The sequence below is a fragment of the Lonchura striata genome, chromosome 2 (assembly GCF_050655825.1).
Source record: "Lonchura striata isolate lonStrDom1 chromosome 2, ASM5065582v1, whole genome shotgun sequence".
Taxonomy (NCBI): domain Eukaryota; kingdom Metazoa; phylum Chordata; class Aves; order Passeriformes; family Estrildidae; genus Lonchura; species Lonchura striata.
The window spans coordinates 125,117,808-125,136,761 of NC_140704.1; the positions used below are offsets into that span (position 1 = coordinate 125,117,808).

Genomic DNA, 18,954 nt, shown 5'->3' on the forward strand with positions numbered 1-18,954 from the left:
CCATATTCAACAGCAGATAATGGCAAAGCCACTCTCTGCATACATTAACCAGATCTACCTCGTTCTCACTTTGCCTGTCACTATGATATGAATAAATCACTGTAATAGACTGTGGGTTTATTACCTTGACAAAGTTCCCATAATTTTGTGTCTAATGGATACCTTTCATCAGCAACACATTGAGTAAAGGCAGTTACTGCCCTGAAACTGAGTCTGCAAAGAGATGGACCTGCTTGCAGTTCTTCTAACAGTCAGTCCCATGATATGAGGGGCAAAAAGTTTCTGGGTCACACAGCATATAATACTCTCTGAATAGAGGACTTATGCAGTGAAATCAGAAATAAAATTATGTGTACAGGACTTCTGACTGCAACTAAGTGTTAGGTACTTGAATCTTCCAAGGATTAGTGTGAGATGGATTCCATGCAAAGCAAAGCTCATGGTTCTCAATTTGCTTCTCTGGATATTCTGGAGCACCTGTGAGCACAGTAACTGCTGGAATCTTGTCTCTTTGCCAAGGAAGAAAGCAACTGTGAGGCTGCAATTTTCTCATGCACCTGAGATCATGCAGCCTAAGCAGTTTTTCACAGACACTGCAAAAAGCTATATATTTGAGAGCTGTAGTTATCTCTTAATTTAATCCAATGTGGACCAAACTACAGTGTCACATAGCTCAGGTACCTTTAGTTCCAGTGAGACAGAAGAATAGAAAAGACTCTGTGCCAAAAAGGACCTACCAAATTGGTTTTAATTTTGTCAGTTTTAACAGAATTGCTTTCCTACCCTTCCACATACATCAATTACCACTGTGAGCCCATGAAATCACACACTTTTATGAAGTTGTATGAGGGAAACATGAAAGGAAAGACAACTGTAGAGTTTCTTCACTATTATATGGTCTACATTATGAAAATAGTCAAGAATAACATACAAAACCAGTCAGGAGTTATTTTCTCTCAATGTTATATTTACAGTCTTCAATTTCTTTTCTCAAGGAAAGGAGGGTATTAAGCATTGTTCCATCCTGACCCATCAATAGATACCACAGACAAGAACAGTGTTGAGATTCTTCAGCCTGCACATATAACAAAGCTGGTAAATTATTTTCTAAAAAAGTGGGCTAGTAAATGACAGGCAAAACAGATGTCACACTATAAACACAGCAGCAAAAGGAAATATGTGTGACTTAGTGCTTATCAAAGCTGACAATTCAGAAAATCATTAATGGGCAGGCAAATATTACAGGATGCATCATAAGATTTTCCTACTGATTTTATGTATATAATGGATGCACAGGTGAAGATTGACTGTGAGATAAGAGATTCTGGCATTACATTAGCCATTAATATGTAGTAAAATGTACTGATATACAATTTTTTTTAGACTACTAGCACTGCAATTTTTTAGGCTTTAAGCCCTGAAAGAAGATATCAGGAAGAAACTTCAGTAATTTACAGGTAGATACAAAGATTTGGTATGGAATTGAATGCTTTCTCATAGCTGCAAGCCTTCAGTAGAAAAAAATCATTCCTCTGTCTGCAACACTCAGGCATGAGATCTGTTTTGGCTCCATCTAGAGATTCATGTACAAACTGACTGTGGCACAGTCACCTGCCATGTCCCTACAGGCCTTGTGTAGGCGACCAAAAGGTACGTGGTGTCGAGTACCTACAACTATTTTTAAAGCTTAGGTTATTACTTTCTTCTAAACCATGTGCCCTGCCTTTCCCAGTCCTTTCCCATTTCCTAGAATGCAGACCCCACAAAAGAGCCTTGTTTTTCCTAAGTGAGCTTTTAGAAAGTGACCAAACCTTTGTCAGAGGTTATAGCTTGACATGTGCTCTGATACTTCATATTCATCAGCACCCAAAACATAAATTGATTACAGGATCTGTACTTCACTTGTGAAGCCTCCAGATGGAAAATGGGCAGCTTTTGGACTGGGGGCTATTTTCTCTTCCCAACTGAGGCCTGCTCTGGATGCAATTCTAATGAAATTTCATGTAACAAATAGTAGTATTGTTGGACTCCAGTTTAAGCACAATTGCTTAAAACAAAATGGTTTCAACACACTAGAGCAATAGCCCTCAGCTATGTGTAACTTTGTACAAGGGTGTTACCACAGCGTGTTGCTGCAGGAGCCTTTCTGTCTGATAGAGCTGTCACCACCACCAGCTTTTGCATCTCGATAGGGTCCTGAAGGTCTTAAAGACCCAGAAGCAACTCATAGCACTTCTGTATGACAAAGACACAGGTTTAAGTTCAGCACTTCAAGAGCAGACATTGCAGATGGCTAAGTAACAGGAGTCCTTGGGAAAAATAATTCTTAGAGGGAGAATTTAACCATCCTGACTCCCAGACAGAGAAATTACCTACTTTTCTTCAGGGATACAAGGACTTTGCCTACAAATTTCTGTCCATTTCTCATGTAGGACAACTATTATCCACTCACCTTTATCTATACTATTTTTTAAAATTACATTAAAAAAAGGAAGAAAAACTGAATATATTTATTTTGTTTATTTCAAAAGTAACAGCTTACCATTGAAAAAAATATTTATATTCACTTCAAAAGTTCAGCTTCTGAGCAAAAGTTAGGAGAAGTTCATTCCCATTGTAAAATTTTGGTTCAGGAAGACACAGATTGAAAACATTAAAAGAAACTGAACACAAGAATCAAAATTTGCATTCTGAAAAAAGTATAACTGAGGCAGAAATAGCCTATTTTGCTCAATCATGCATGCCTTGTGAAAGCAAAAAAGAAAGTGACAAGGGAGTGAAAAAAAACAGTAGTAATCAAGGCATTTAGCAAAAAGGGATTTAAATCTAACTGCATAACAATGTTTTTAATGTAACATGATTCACTAGGATTGTATTTTAAAGATCACATGTATGTGCTATCACTTGGTTTATAAGTTCTGCTTATTTTAGTTTATAGATTCTTCAGTACAACAAGTCTTCCAGAAAGTGCTAGTACAACATCCTGAACAAAAGCTCTGCAAATTTATCTCAGGTCTTTGCTTGTTACTCTGACTAAACAAATTGTTAATCTGTATTACTTGCATAGTGAAGAACCAATGGGCTTGGTTCAAAACAATATGTCAAGGGAAGAGATAGAAATTAAAGTGTTATTTCATCTTCATACCCTGTTTTTTCATACCTTTTCACAAAACACAAGGATAGAACCTGTAGGGAATTAAGCCAAATTAAGTTTAAAAAAATCAGGTAGTGAGTGATGATGAAAAGAGGGTCTTGTTCATTTGAACAAGTGAAAAAGAGCAGAGCTAAGAGGAAGTAGTCCAGGAATATTTCCCCTCTGCTGGTCCAGACTAACTCTCACTCCAGCTGAAAACCCCTGGCTCACACCTGGACACAGCTCCCTTTGCAGATAGGTACCCAAACTCGTACTTAAAGTATTACTACAAGCTCAGTCCTGCAGGACTACAGAAGCCAAAATTGTCTCCTACAATTCTCTTACTGTGCCTGTCCAGAGTAAAGCACATTTTGGCAGGGCAAGGCATCTCTGTATTTAGATCAAGTCTAAATTTATTTAACATTCATGATAGATGTCTATAGACCAAAAGATACTCAAGCCAGTAGGATAATTCAAACCATATGGAATGCTGACTTCAAAAGAAAGCATAGCCATTACTCAGAAAAACTCAATTTGTCAGAAGTGTGGGTAATTTTTGCTGAAGAATTATACACGTGAATTTGAACCCATCTCAGTCACAGAAAATAATTGAATATACACAGACAACCTCACTGCAGTTACAACTCCCACACGAGGGGAAGAGGAGGGCAGGCACTGATCTTTCCTCTGTGGTGACAGTGACAGGACTGGAGGGAATGGCCTGAAGCTGTGTCAGGGGAGGTTTAGGTTGGATATTACAAAAGGTTCTTCACCCAGAAGATGGTTGGCCACAGGAAGAGGCTCCCCAGGGAAGTGGTCACAGTGCCAGCCTGGCAGAGTTCAGGAAGTGTTTGGGCAGTGCTCTCAGGCACATGGTGATTCTGGGGGATGATGCTGTGCAGGGTCAGGAGTCAGACTTAGTGATCCTTGCTGTTCCCTTCCAGCTCAGGATACTGTTCTATGATTTTGTGATTATGTACTTTCAATTCTGATAGCTTCTCTGACAAAGCATGTGTGTAAGTGTATATTAGGAGACCATTGGCATAAAGAAAAGCCTCACCTACTGTATTTCAGAACTAGGAGGGAAAAAAGAGTTAAGGTTAAAAAAGAAGTTCAGATTAAAAAAGAGTACTTAAAATTAGAAAATCAGGATTGACACAAAAAATGTCAATATTACTACTTAAACATGTTCTCTTACAGTTCAGTTGCTAAATAATACCTAGCAAAAGAAGATGAAGCCTATATGTTTTTCAAACTTAAACCAAGCATGCCTGGAGCCTTCCTTGAATCCCATTTTACTACTTGTCTTGGCTCATTGTATCTTGTTTCTTTTTATCTTGGAGGCCTTGTTATAATGACATGAAATACAGTATTAGTATCAAAAAATTAAACATGCATTGTGCTGAAATGATGAGGTTCTACTGTGTTATTCTATTCATGGGATATTTGGAATGATCAGGACTTGAAATCTTCAGTTGGAAGATTATTGCTCTTTATAGTGCAATAAAGATCATAATATTGTGGATAACAGCTGCCATCAGATATATCAGTGAGGTAATCCTTGAACAGCTCCTGACAAAGTGCAGCAAGAGTGGAAATGTGCCATGGGTAGAGCTCCATGGCAATGCTGCAGGGCCTGGGCAGCACACACTCACCAGGAGACATCCAACACCCCAGGCAGACTCCAAGGAGTGGTTAAGTTGTACAACACGCCTCTGACTGCCAAAGCAACTCAGGATAGGAAGCATGTAAAGCATGTGGCATGTTGGCTAGTTAAACTGGATTTACAGCCTGTCTGGACTGCCAAAACAGTGCTAAGCAAGTGAAGAATTACACTGCTGCTTACACCTACCTCTGCTCCCTTTTCCTCCTCTACCATAGACTTAACTTTGCATGTGACTTCCAACCCATATACACCCATGACCCTATGATTGCACATGCCCTTATTTTTCATTGTTTTCCTCCAAGTATCTACTTATTTCATTGTGAAAGATTTTCTGCAATTAATATTTTATATGAAGAAATACTTAGCAGGATTCAGACTGCAAAAACATGCAAAAGCAGATTTTTTTATCTTTAGAAAAATAAATCAAGGAATATTGTTTACAGCTCGGGACTTCAAAAATCTGCTCTTATTTGCAAAATGGCCAAGATCACAAGTACTTAGTATTCATCAGTTAGGCTAGAGATGGCTGGTGTGGTCATCTACATCTAAAAAACTACATGTAGAAAATTGTTTCTAAACATCCTAGTTCTTAGCACTTGCACTTCATGAGCTCAGTACTTTCTCAGGCTTTTCACTCATGAAAAACTGCAACATGTAAAAGCTTACTTACATCTAAACCTGCATGTTTTAGGGATCTAAAATGCCTGGAATAATCTGGTGTAGTACAAATGCTTTTAGAAAGAATCAAGCATGCCAAGAATGGGAACATTATAGAAGAGACCTGGACATAATCATGCAAAAGATCCAGGAAGACAAATTCTCACTACAATTTAGACCCGACAAAACTAGTTAAGCAGAACATTTTGCCTGGGATTTGGGAGATTAAGATTTTGTTCCATTCTGAATTTGGCTGTTTTCAGAACTGTCTGCTCTGCAGTTTCCTAATCTAAACTAAAATGTTGATCTTCTGCCTGCCTTAGACTTTTGGTGCAGCTTCACTAAGGTGCAACATGCTGAAATTTTCTCACCTACAGTTCTGTGGAAAGGACAATCTTTGGGAAAATGGGACATGGGAGGAATGGTTTGAACAAATCCATTGCCTAAGTATAAGCAAACCTGTTGGATGAAGCAGGAGCACCATTCTGCTTGCTCAACATGGACAGTAAGCACTACTCAATTCTCAAAACAGAACATGGGTTCCAGTTCTTCGGAGGGAGCTGCCATATCTGGATTCCAAACAGACAGAAGCAGCAAAGCCCATAGAGGTATATGAAGTCCTACCATCACTCTCCTGAGCCCTGCTTATACTGAGGTTTAGATGATTCACCCCTTTGTGCACTACACTTGGACTTTTATGAAGCATGTAACACTCACCATCACATTCTGAATGTCACTCTGGGTGGCCAGACACCTTAAAACAAGGCTCTAACTCATATCTCTAAAGTACCTGAAGGGCCTGCATTTAGTAACTTCTGCTGAGCAAGAGGCACCTGGACTGCCCTCAACAAACCTCTCAGAAATATAGTATATGCTTTAAAGAAAGAAAACCCCAAAGATTCTATTTAGAAATGACCACTTACAAAGAATCTGGCACACCATTGGTTAAGTGTTCCAGTGTCTAATTATATTCCATTAAAATTGTTTGCTTAAAGCCCAACATTTATCTGGATTCAATTTCAAGACATTTCGTCCTATTATAGCTTTGTTAGATCAAAGAATTTTCTATTATCAAACTACTTTTCTTCATGGAGGCAATTATAGGTAGATACTCATTTTGTAACCATGTCTGCCTTTAAAGTAAGGGCTGCAAGTATTACACGGCATGTGCTTGATTTTTGGCAAAAGAACTGGAGACTGCATTTGGCACTAGTGTAAGCACTACTGGAACAAAAGTAGTATTGCCTCCCCCATACCATTTGATATTCTCTTTTTAATGCATCCAAGAATTGCATTTGGCCAAGTGGGGGCTTACATTCAGTTGACTATCCATCATGTCTCTAAACTTTCTCTCAAAATACTGATCCTTGGGATGGGCTCCCATTCCGTTTCCAGATGTATGACTTTACACTTGGTGATAGTGAAACAGGCCGTATGAGCTGGACACCAGCAAAGAAAGGCCTATCAATTAACTGTAAAGCGTATAAACCTTAGCATGCCTGAAAAATTTGTGAGTTGTTAGCATTTCAGTCTCCTGTTGCTTCTCCAATAGCTATTAGGTAAAGCTTCTGGCTTCAGTTCTGAGGAACTAACAGGAAGACGTTGGTCATTCTGAAAGGGGAGAGGAGTCCACAGAAATTTTATTTCAGAACGTGTCAGCAGCTGGCAGCCATGGACAGTGAACGAGTAGCAACATGTTTCCAAGAACCTGAACTTTATCATAGAATGTTGACAAAGAATCTTAATTATTTTTTGTTTAGGGATTATGTTTGTCTGCTACATTTAAAACTTAAATTGCTGCATAAATGCTCCAAAATGCATGCATTAAGTAGACTGTGCCACATTTCTAGAGCAAATTCTGACCTTAGCTATCAGATTGTGAGCTGTTTCTGTAAACACCTACTATGGAACATGCCTGAAAAGCAACACCAAAAATCCTGAAAGCTACCCCATAAAAGGTGACCAATTACACCAAATTACTGCCTCAAACACAGCTACACTGTAGTATTAATTTCCACACTATGTACTAATGTTTTGCAGCTGTTACCTGAAAGAGGATTTCAGAGGCAGGCAAGAAAAATGAGTTGCTTAAGTACCATGAAAACCAAATTAACTTTCTCCTCACTAATGCTTTACAATGTACTCCTTTAAACAAAATCTGGGACCTATAGGGCACTCTTGTCAGACAAGCAAGGTCCTACGGAACTGATTAATTTAATGAGCTAATATTTTATGTTCTATACCTATCACACAATATCTGTGATCCATTTGTATGCCTTTATTATGTTTGCAAAATGTGCAAAATGAGTTAAGATACTAGAACATGTGTGTGAGTCAGAGGAAAATAAGTGAAAACGCTGTAGGGAAGTAGTGAACACACTACCAACTGAAACAAATGAACAGGGATACCAAGGTCAACTGACTTTTGCTGGGTACATCCTCCCCCAACATGCAAAATTCATTGCTTGTTGGTGCAATTCTAAACTGAAGTAAGACTGTACTCTTACAAAATCAATTCCATTAATTATGCAAAGTGATTATTGTAATTTTCACCAGTTTTTTTTCCCTTCATCCAGCAACTTTACAAAAATGTTTTTCTTCCTTGTAAAGCAGCTTATCATGCACTTTATGAAAATGCCTAATGAAATACATTTATGGTTTCCAACTCATTGACTCATTAAACCTCTTCAAGCATGTAGTCCCATTACTGGCAGTGAATAGCTGTTAAGGAAATGCTAAATTTTTCTGATTTAGTGCATTTATCTTAAATGGATTAAGGTGTTGGTACTTTTGTATTTAGGCACAAGCAGCTGTGTTACTACATTTTGGAGCTTGGCTCACAATAGGGAAATTATTAGTTCTGGTTTTAGAACTGTTGTTCAAGTAGCTGGAAACACTGACCCAGTGACCGATGCTCAGCTCATTTGCCAATGTCCAAATGCATTCACAAACAAAAGCACTGAACTATTTTTAGTTAAGCTGCCATCATAAATTTCCATGCTATTTAAAAACTAGCTTCTGAGAATTTTTAATAAACTACCATTGTTGTTAAGTTTACTTTAAACTGAAGTGCAGAAATAAGCTCATGCAGAAATTGTCACAAAAATCAATGACAGCGAATTTCATATAGAGTTCCTTTACTGGCAGTTTTAATATAGCTTGCCTGTTTCAGTCAGAGCAGACACAATTTGTTGATCTGTTGCACCAAATGCCTCAGCAAGCTAAGACTCCTCCAATGAAGTGCTTGCAAGATGAGAAATCGGTCTGAATGCAGTTGTTTTACCAGTCCCTGAATTTCTAATCTGTTTTCTGCTACACCTACACATTTATCAGCAACTGTTCATATCCTCATGAATACTGTGCTCTTCCACTTTATAGTATCTGCAGTCTAACACTGTAAACACATTATGTCATTAAAATGAGTGATTATGTTGAATGTGAAAAAAAAAATATTTTAGTAAGTATTTTATGCTTCCTTTTGGTAAAAAATACCTGAAGATGCTCAAAGCTGGAATTATCCAGCTCAGAGCTCTCCAGCACCGCAAGGACATCAACCGATTGAAGAAAGTCCAGAGGAGGGCCATTAGGAAGATTAGGGGGATGGAGCACCCCTCCCATGAGGAAAGTCTAAAATAATCAGTTATTCAGCCTGGACAAGAGAAGACTTTAGGGGGACCTAATTGTGGCCTTTCAGCACCTGAAGGGAGCCGACAGCGAGGGATGTTTTAACCAGGGTATGTAGGGACAGGACAAGGAGCAATGGCTTCAAATTGAGAGTAGATTTTAGAAAGAAATTCTTTACTGTGAGGATGATGAGGCACTGGAACAGGCTGCCCAGAGAAGCTGTGGATGCCCCATTCCTGGAAGTGCTCAAGACCAGGTTGGATGGAGCTCTAAACAACCTGGTTTAGTGAAAGGTGTTCATGGTAGGGGCATTGAAATTTTTTTTTTTTCTTCAAGATCCCTTCCAACATAGGCCACTGCATGATTCTCTGATCTTAAGATGTTAACAACAGATTTACATTTGCTGCTTCTTTACATAAAGATTTTCACACAGCTTTCTGGTGCACTACAACTAAGCAGGAACCCTGTCCGCTCAACAACAGCGCACAGCTCAGTTTGTCACCTATTGTTACAACTCAAAACTTCACCTGTTACCTGCACAAATCCTTCCATTTTTCTTCCTCCAAATGAGGGTTAAGCAGTATCTACATACATACATCTACTGCTAATTCAAACTATGGCTCTGAAACACATGACTTCAAACTGAATCTGCCACTTCAGAGGAGGAACACAGAAAGAGACCAATTGAGACAACAGACTGTTTTGTGCAAGATTGTTTTATTAACAGACCAGACTTTGAAATATTGCAGCTGGACACCTTTACCTGCAGGGCAAAGAAGAAAAAGGTATCATTAGGCACATGTAGATCTGAAACAACTCTAGCCACATGAAAAAAGTAATACATTATTTAAGACTGCAGTAGTCTCACACACAGTAACTAATTTCTACATTAACATCTCTTCACTGAAAACAGATTTTGAGTACCAGATCTAACAGCACAAGAATTTCTGTTTTGAACCACTGATACATATACTTAATATTTAAAGACATGCCAAGACATTGTGCATATTCTAACTTCTGCTGCACTCTCATTTTTGGCAAATTTCAGAGACTGTTCACATACAAAAAAAGAAAGCAAAAAAGCTGACTTGGGTCCAGTTTCAGTAAAGTTTGCTTGAAAAACTGATGAAATTCAGTATGTTGCCAATACTGATTGTCAGCATTTGCTTTCAAGTACTATGCTCTTTCCTCACAGTCTATATGAAGGAATCAGTACTGGAAGTCTATTTTTTCACTCACTTAAGACTATCACTTAAGAAATAAGTGACAAATAGAATAAGAAAAAAAGACAAACAGCCCTTCATAATGACATTACCCAGAAAGTACTGCCAGTATGTCACCTGAACCTACCACTCTAGTCTGCCCTCAGAAAAATCTACAACCTCAGTAGAAACTACAACATTCTTCTATAAACATGTTCTCTATTCACAACAGCAGAAAGTTGAAGAGACAAGAACAATCAGTTATCTTAGACTTAGTTTGCAGGAAAAGCATAACAATTGCTTACAAGCATAAAATAAGAAACTGCAAGGTCATTTTCTAAATTAAAAGATGAAGTAAAGCTCTAATGTATGCCACTTATATGGGATGCTGAGCTACAAGTCCAGTGAAACACATGAGCAATTAGATGAATGAATATCCCTTGATTCTCTGCCAATACACCAACCCTCCCAGGCATTTACAGCAACTGCAATAGTGAACTAGAAGCTTCCCTCTCCAGGAAGGCTCCTGTAAACAACACTACCAGTACATATCTGTCTTTCCTTTACCTGGGGAGATAGAGGAAAAAGGACCTGTACTGACAGAAAAGCTGCAGTGTTTCCACTAAAAACAACATCATGCTCAGAAATTAGACAGGAGCATACAGCCCTCCTCAGCCTTGGCTATGCACCAAACTTCAAGGACACATTTGCCAGTACTGAACTTCCAAGTTTCTGCCACCAGCAGCAAAATTTCTACAAGAATAGTAGTGGGAGTAACTTAGCATCACCTCAAGCACCAACATTACAGCAATTCTGCTCCTCAGTTACCAACATCTTTCCATAGCTGAGCTAAAAGGCTTTTCAAGAACACTGCCCCCTGTAAGGAACTATTTTCCTGAAGTTGCAATTTCCACAGGTCACATCAGTGGTGCTTTAAAACTCTGCTTCACACATGGAAGATAACAGCACAACATGGAAGAAGCTTGAACTGAGGAAATCGGCAGCCTACAAAAAAAGCTTCAAGAATTAATGCTGTCAATCTAATGGAAAATATCTCCTAGATCTCCTTTAGCTCCTTGGGCAGAAAGCAGACTCCAATGAGCTCTATTTGCTGTGCCTTGGCTGTAAAAGTAGTTTTAAAAGACTTGAGGGGAAAAAAAAACCAAAACAGCAAAACAAAACAACATAAAACTGCCTTTCCTTCATAAACTTTAATTTCCGAATTTTAGAAAATTTCTGAATCATCCAAATGCAACTGCACCCGTTTTAAACTGTAAAGTTAACAACACTACCCATTTCTATGAACCAATCCTCTGAAGCTAGAAATTCTTAAGTAAACTGCATATCTGATCTAAAAGAAAAAACAAAACCCCACAAAAAACAACGGAACAAAAACCCTAAGCCAAACAAATCCCAACAAACCAACTGAAATAACCATTTTGACTTTGGAGGAATAAGTTTGGGGAAAATTAGGTTTTTGTTTGATATCCCTTCCAAATATCCTAAGACAATGCAGTTTTCTTAAATTCTAGCATACCCATCAAACCAAAAAGATATTTGACTGAAACTAAGATATGGGCAACACTTAGCATTAATAGTTTAGTGTCTAAAAAGCAAAGTGAAATACAAGAACTCTGAAAAACATATTGGCTTCACCAAAGCAGGAACAGCAGAGTGACAACATGTAAGACATTGTTTGGAGTAGGTCCTACCTTCAGGACTGAACTGTCACTGTTAAATCACTTTAAGTGTTAGTAAACTTTCTCATTTATAAAGACAGACTACTCAAATGGGCAAATCAGTCTTTCAAAATTACTAACTTGGTCACTATACAGGAAAGCCTTAAATGAATAATTCTGAAGCTCTAAAAAGATGACATTTTAGACCAGTGCTTATCAGGCATTTCTAGAAAACCTGAAAAAAACACAGTACTTGCAATCACAAGATTTCAATCATAATAAGAGATTATTAATGAGGCTTGAAAGTTTTAGCCAAGATCTCAAGGCTTCCCAACACAAAACCAAACAAGGCTTTAAAACAAGTCATTGGTAATGTCTGTATTTCCTAAACATATCAGTGGCACTGACAATTTAATTTTCCAAACGGTTAAGCTTTAGTAGGACTTCCAAAATAAAACCAGAACAATATACTGTTCAAGTAGCTTTATACTGTAGGTACCACCCAAGAATGAGTGAGCATCTATTAAATGTGAATATCTGACAAATAATGACAGCAGCCTGCAGAGCTGAACAGTTGATTGCCTTGGGCAGTATCTCACCATTAGTTCATTCTCCTTATGAGTCTGTTGATCTGGTCTTCTCTGTTACCAGCATCCCCACCTTCCACAAAGTGGATTGTTTTCTTCTTCATTCCACCCCGAGGAGAGGATAACTTGAAGGGCCAAAGGAAGTTGTTCACAACTTTGAAGTTCTTGCCAACAGTGTAAATTTCATGGATCACATCTTCCATGCAGATGATGCCAAGCTTTCCTAAAATTCAGACACAGTTTTCAGAAAGACTTCAGAGGCACTGGTCAATAACAAACTAAAAATTATCACATTGTTACTGTCATTCCTACTTATTTTGATAAACTTCAGAAGTCAGAAACCACTCACTTTGTTGTGAAACTGAATGACTGACTTTTCCAATTAAAATGGATTAGCTGCAGCCAAGTCAACATTTAGATGGCACACTTGGCAAGAGGCATCAGTTTCAACTGTTAAATATTTGCTGCCAACAGTGAGGAACAATAAAAAACAACCAACACTTACTGAATCTTAAGAAAACACTGTTCTTTGGAGAAAAACTAGATTAAATACACCTAAACCACTGCAATGTGTAACTGAGGGAAACTCACTAGCTATTAAATTAGGCCACTGAATAAATGCTACACCATGTTTCCTTAATGCTTTTCCAGAATCTTCAGCAATATGTTACAAGTTAACTCTTGTAAAACACAGTGCTTAAAAGAGATTACAACAGAATAACAGAATACGTGTATCTTTAAGATATTTATCCACAGCACAGGAAAAGAAATACACACAACACAGGCTAGCTAATCTGAAGGAAAATGCAAATCAAGTGCCAAAAAAAAGGGAGAGACTTGAGTGGTCACTTTCACTCATTCTGGCTTGACTGCAAGAGAAGGGAGTTTCTCAGAGCAGCCTGTATCCCAAATGTTCATCAAGCTTTGCTTTTATTGAATACACTGATCACTACCTAGTTTTTTCAAAAAGTTTTAAAAGTCTGTTTACCAGATCACAAAAGTAAAAAACAAAGTATCTAATATTAAAGTCTGAAAGTTCAAAATTGTGATGACTCTTTCATGCTACAGCACTTTTTCTTTACTCAAAGACCTGCTGACCCCATAAAGGTCAAGAGTTTACATTTAACATTACAAATTTAAAAGGCTAAAATTTGATTTTCTACAACTGCTTTCAATACTTTATGATTGAAGTTGCTTCCAGTTCACTTTGTATTAAACAACTAGGACAGAAGTAGAGATCCTAACTAAACACCAGTGTACTCCAGTGACACCTAAGGACAGTTGCCCAGCTCAGCACTGATCACCCCAAGGCGAGCAGCTGGCTTCCCATTTTGCCCAGCAGAATTTACCAAGGCGCTTCTGGATCAGGCGGTTGTCAGTCAGAGCAATGCGCTGCTTGTTGATCTTGCCGTAACCTCGCTTGTAGATCAGCTCATGCACGGACTTCAGGTTGGGGTAACTGAAACAAAACAGTCACGTTCAAAAAGAGGATTTTAAGTATTTGCCAGCAACATTTCAGGACAATGTTAACATCCCTGATTTGGACTTCCACACCAAACAAATAAAGATCATTTGACAATGTCCCACATGTAAACACAAAAGCAAGAGAGAAGCAAATCCCACACCAACTTCCCAAGAACACCAGTATGAGAGTGCCATACCTAGCAGCCATTACCTTTAAAGCACTGCCTTAACCAAGTTTTCAATTCAAAGACAGGAACGCACACAAAAGATAAACCCCGCAAGTCCAGCATAGCAAAATGCAAAACCTGCTCAACACTTGCACCCTAATAAGGTACAACTGGGCCTTGGGCCTTTCACTCACCCCCAGGCAATGTAGGGTTCAACAATCCGCAACATGTTGATGGAGGCTTTGTTGAGTTTTACAAAGGTGCCATTAAAAATCTGACGCAGGCGAAGAAGCTGCAGAACCTTGCGAACCTTAGGGCTGACACCGTTGGTACTGGAGAAGAAAGTGAAACAGTCTGAATTATCAACATCCCAGGCAGCTAGGCATCAGGCTAAAAAACAACCCCTAAACACAACAGCACTGTTCCCATATGAAAACATATTTCATGAATTACAAAAAGCAAGCTTAGTAAATTAACTGACTATTGCTATACATTCCAGTATAAAGTTAAAACATCCATTTCCATGAAAATAACGGTAAGTATTATACTGAAACAATTTAGAACCAGCCTTGCACTGTCCTGAACATAATTCTTCCAATCACACCTATTTTTTAGTTTTCTGAACACTTTACCAGAGTACAACAAAACACTTGAAGAAAGTTCAGCAGAATGTTTGGGAATAGAGCATGTAGTTTTATGAAGTTAAAGGTGAGAAAGAATAATTGCCTGCATGTATTTTCAGCTTTGTCTTCTTAAAAATCAGGTATTCCTAAAGCAGGCAGCAAAATTATTTAGCCCTTCAACACCCCTCGAGAGCATGTACAGTATCTACCAACAACTTCTCAAGCCACTGGTAGAAAGCTTATCTTGTTGATATATTTAAGCCCTCAAAACAGAGAGATAACAGGAAAGCCAAAGTCAGTAATTTTGAACATAAAATTGCCTGTATCTGTACACAACCTTACCCTCTTATCCTGATCACAAATGCCAGTTTTGGCTCAGCTGGGACGTAGTAATTGCCAGCTTTCCGGGCCATCCTGGCCATACGGATCTCCTGCCTGTACATATGCCTGTACTCCTTGTGGTAAGCCTGGGCTCTTGCATAGATGAGCTTCCTTTGTGCCTTGCGGTACTGCAATAAATTGGAAATTACTTAAAGTTACAAAATGCCTTTTAACACATGAAAATCACCTTTGAGTAACATGCCATGTTCTAGAACTTCCCCCAAGTAACACAGATCAGTATCACACAGCTCAGAACAACCCTCAGTGATGCTCCAGAGAACCTGGCAGGCTATTACACAGCAACCAATGTTACCATTCCTGACTCCTCATCAGCACTGTGGCGATGAAGAATAATGGGTACAAATTGAAAGACGAAAAATTTAGCTTAGACATTAAGGAAGAAATGCTGTATTAAGATGGTGAGACACTGGAATGGGTTGCCTGGGGCAGCTGTGGATGGGCCAACCCTAACCGTGTTCAAAGCCAGGTGTGACTGGATCTTTGGCACAGGGGTTGGAGCCAGGTGATCTTTAAGACCCCTTTCAACCTCTGACAGTTCTAGGATTCTCTAATCACACATCAAGCTCCCCCTACAAAGGCTATAACCTCTTGCCCTGTACAACATTACAGACACTTTACTCTTAACTCTGCCCAAAACTTCGTTATCAGCCACTAAAACCCAATTTTAGTCTAAAACTTAAAGAAATACTGACATACTGTGAATTTCTGTACTGCATCAGAGCAGCAGCAGCTGCTACTGCAGCAGATAAGCAATTTGAGTCAAGGGATCAGAGGATATACCTTTTTTATAGCCAAGATCTTCTTCTGACGTTTGGCTTTCATGACCGCGTAGGCCTGCCGCTTCTTCAGCAGGCTCTCAGGCACAGAGGGCACCTTCTTTACTCTAAACGGAAACAGAAATAAAAGCTTTTAGCTGGTAGAAAGAAACTCAGTGGCAGTGCAAATATCAAAATCCTCAAGCATAACATGTGTGCAGGCCTTGCTACCTTGAGCCACTTCACTGCATCTTCCTCATCCTCACTGCTCCCAGGCCTGGAAGAGCATCCCGGGACAGCTCCCTGGGACTGAACTGGGTGATTTTCTGCTTCAGAACATGCACCATTCACATTTTGTACCGGACAAAAAACCCTGACAGACACAACTGTAACTACAAAGACTGTCCTCCCTTGCTAAGAAAACAAAGTTGTTTTCATGATAACTTCTCTCTGATCAATATACACTTCAACAGGTGCTTGAACAGGAAAAGCTTATTTGGAAGTACCGTGGCATTTATTAGACAGGACTCTCAGCTTGCTCAGACTATCACAGGTGGGTGATGTCGGAAGGAACCACAGCGGGTCATCCGGTCCCACCTCCCTGCTCAAGCAGGACCGTCCCAGAGCACACGGCACAGGCTGCATGGTTCTGAACACCCCTAAAGAGGGAGACTCCACAACCTCCCTGGACAACCTGTTCCAGTGCGTGGTCACCCGTACGGAAAAGAAATTCCTCCTCAACTTCAGGCAGAGCTTCCTAAACATCACTTTGTACCCCGTTCCCTCTCGTCACGGAGACTTTAAACTCTTAGACACGACAAAACTTGTCAACACAGCGTTTATAGAGCCACAGTCACCCTAACGAGCGCCTACACCAGGCCGACGGACAGTTGCTCCCAGCTCCAACCCCAACACAGCCCTGCCCGCTCGCCCAGTCGGGAGGAACTCGCCGCCCCGGCCCCACATTCCCGGCCACGGCTGCGCTCGGGGCCCGCTCTCCCTCTCCACCCCGCCGAGGGCCGGCGGCCGCAGCCGCCGCCTGCGGGAGGGCCGGGCCGGTGGTGGCTCCATCTCCGCCGCGCCGCTCCCTCCCCTCCCACCACTCCCAGCCCCTGCGGAGGCGCGGCGGCCCCGGGGGCGGCAAGGGCAGGGCTCGGGCGGCGCGGATGGCCGCGGATGGCGGCGGATGGCAGCGGGCGGGACGGGACTCACTCCTTGTCCGCCATGGTCAGCGCCGGAAGAGAGGGGCCTGCGCCTGCGCGGCGCGCTCTTAGCTCATTGGCCCGCGCAGCCGAGGCCCTCCCCTCCGGCAGGACCCCGCGTTTGGACATCCTCCGTTGTGCCCGACCGCCGTGCGAGCGCCGGGGTGTCAGGCGAGTGCCTGAGGTAAAAGTGTCCGGGAACTGCTTCCGCCCAGCAGGGCTGGAGACGGCTGTGTCCCGGGATCGGCTGTGTCCCAGAACCGGCTCTGTCCCGGGATCGGGCTGTGTCCCGGGATCGGCTCTCTCCCGGGATCGACTGTGTCCGGGGATCGGTTCTGTCCCGGGATTGGCTGTGTCCCGGGATCGGTTGTGTCCGGGGATCGGTTGTGTCCCGGGATCGGGCTGTGTGCCGGGATCGACTGTGTCTGGTGATCGGGCTGTGAGCCGGGATCGGACTGTGTCCGGTGATCGGGCTGTGAGCCGGGATCGGGCTGTGTCTGGTGATCGGGCTGTGAGCCGGGATCGGACTGTGTCCGGTGATCGGGCTGTGAGCCGGGATCGGGCTGTGTCTGGTGATCGGGCTGTGAGCCGGGATCGGACTGTGTCCGGTGATCGGGCTGTGTCCCGGGATCGGGCTGTGTCCCGGGATTGGCTGTGTCCCGGGCTCGGGCTGTGTCCCGGGCACGGTCTGTGTCCCGGGCACGGTCTGTGTCCCGGGCTCGGCTGTGTCCCCAGCACGGGCTGTGTCCCGGGCACGGGCTGTGTCCCCAGCACGGGCTGTGTCCCCAGCACGGGCTGTATCGCGGGCCGGGCGGGAACCGCTCCGCCACCAGACCCGCCTTCCCTGCAGTAGGCTGAGCAGGAGCCCCGGGTGGGTGCTGCCAGCCGTCTTGTCTGAGGCAGGATTTCCCGTTTCAGCCTTAAACCCCGTCCTTCGCGCCCGCGGGACGCCACCTCCCGCCCGCGCTCAGCACCGCGGCGGGAATGGAGGCTGGATGGGAATGCTGCCCTGCCCGCAGGATGGTTCACCGGCACGCACAGGCAAATGGCAACCACGGGATCCGTTTCTGCCGGGATGGGTTTTCATCAGGCTGGACATCTTTTCGGTTCGCCATACAGAATCAGTAACTGCAGTGTAGAGAAGGGAGGGTGGCTCAGGAAGCAGCGCTGCCCAGCACAGCAGCTTGGAAGGCTGCTTAAGGCTGTGGCTCCTAAGTCTCATCCTGTGCGCGCCTACCTGTGCGCCGAAAATCACCCTGAGAGGTGATTTTCACACGGGGAGAAGAGAAATTAGTGGAACTCTTAGCAGCAAAGCACTATCCGGTATAAATAAACGTGTAGACAGCAGGGCGGGGCATAAGGAATGCCGAGCTCTGCATTTACTGACCTTATTTGTTGCCAAATAACAGCACGCAGAGGTGTCGCACAGCACTAACGCCTGAGAACGTTATTGAGAGTGTTTTGTATCAATGTTCATTTTTTTTACTATAATGTTATTTTGTGCTAATACAGACATTTGTATCACTTGATCTTATTAGCAATATTATAAGGGGGGGGGGGAGGGGGGATTAAAATCAGCACGCAAAACCACCCGCAAATATCTACTGAAGAAAGAAGTCTGCACTTTCTTCTGAAACTTTTGAACTTGAATTTCTGCTCAATCCGAGAGGCAGCGTTCACAAAGTTCCAACTTTTCTGACAACTGGCAGCTACACAGGGAAGACAGCGCAGCGTCGTGCACTTAAGGCACAGGGATGCAGGCGTGCAGAGGCAGTGGGATGAGTCCTGCACAC

General features: G+C 41.9%; 1 protein-coding gene across 1 annotated transcript; it reads right to left on the reverse strand.

The window, feature by feature from the left end:
- Nucleotides 1-9,780: 9,780 nt before the first annotated feature.
- On the reverse strand, nt 9,781-17,204 carry RPL7 (ribosomal protein L7). The gene is made up of 7 exons (XM_021530603.3): nt 17,172-17,204; nt 15,985-16,087; nt 15,145-15,311; nt 14,374-14,511; nt 13,898-14,007; nt 12,561-12,771; nt 9,781-9,843 (listed from the first exon to the last, which is right to left on the reverse strand). Exons 1-6 carry the CDS (start codon nt 17,183-17,185, stop codon nt 12,563-12,565), a joined length of 741 nt encoding a protein of 246 aa, XP_021386278.1. The 5' UTR covers nt 17,186-17,204; the 3' UTR covers nt 9,781-9,843; nt 12,561-12,562.
- Between the last annotated feature and the right edge of the window lie 1,750 nt (nt 17,205-18,954).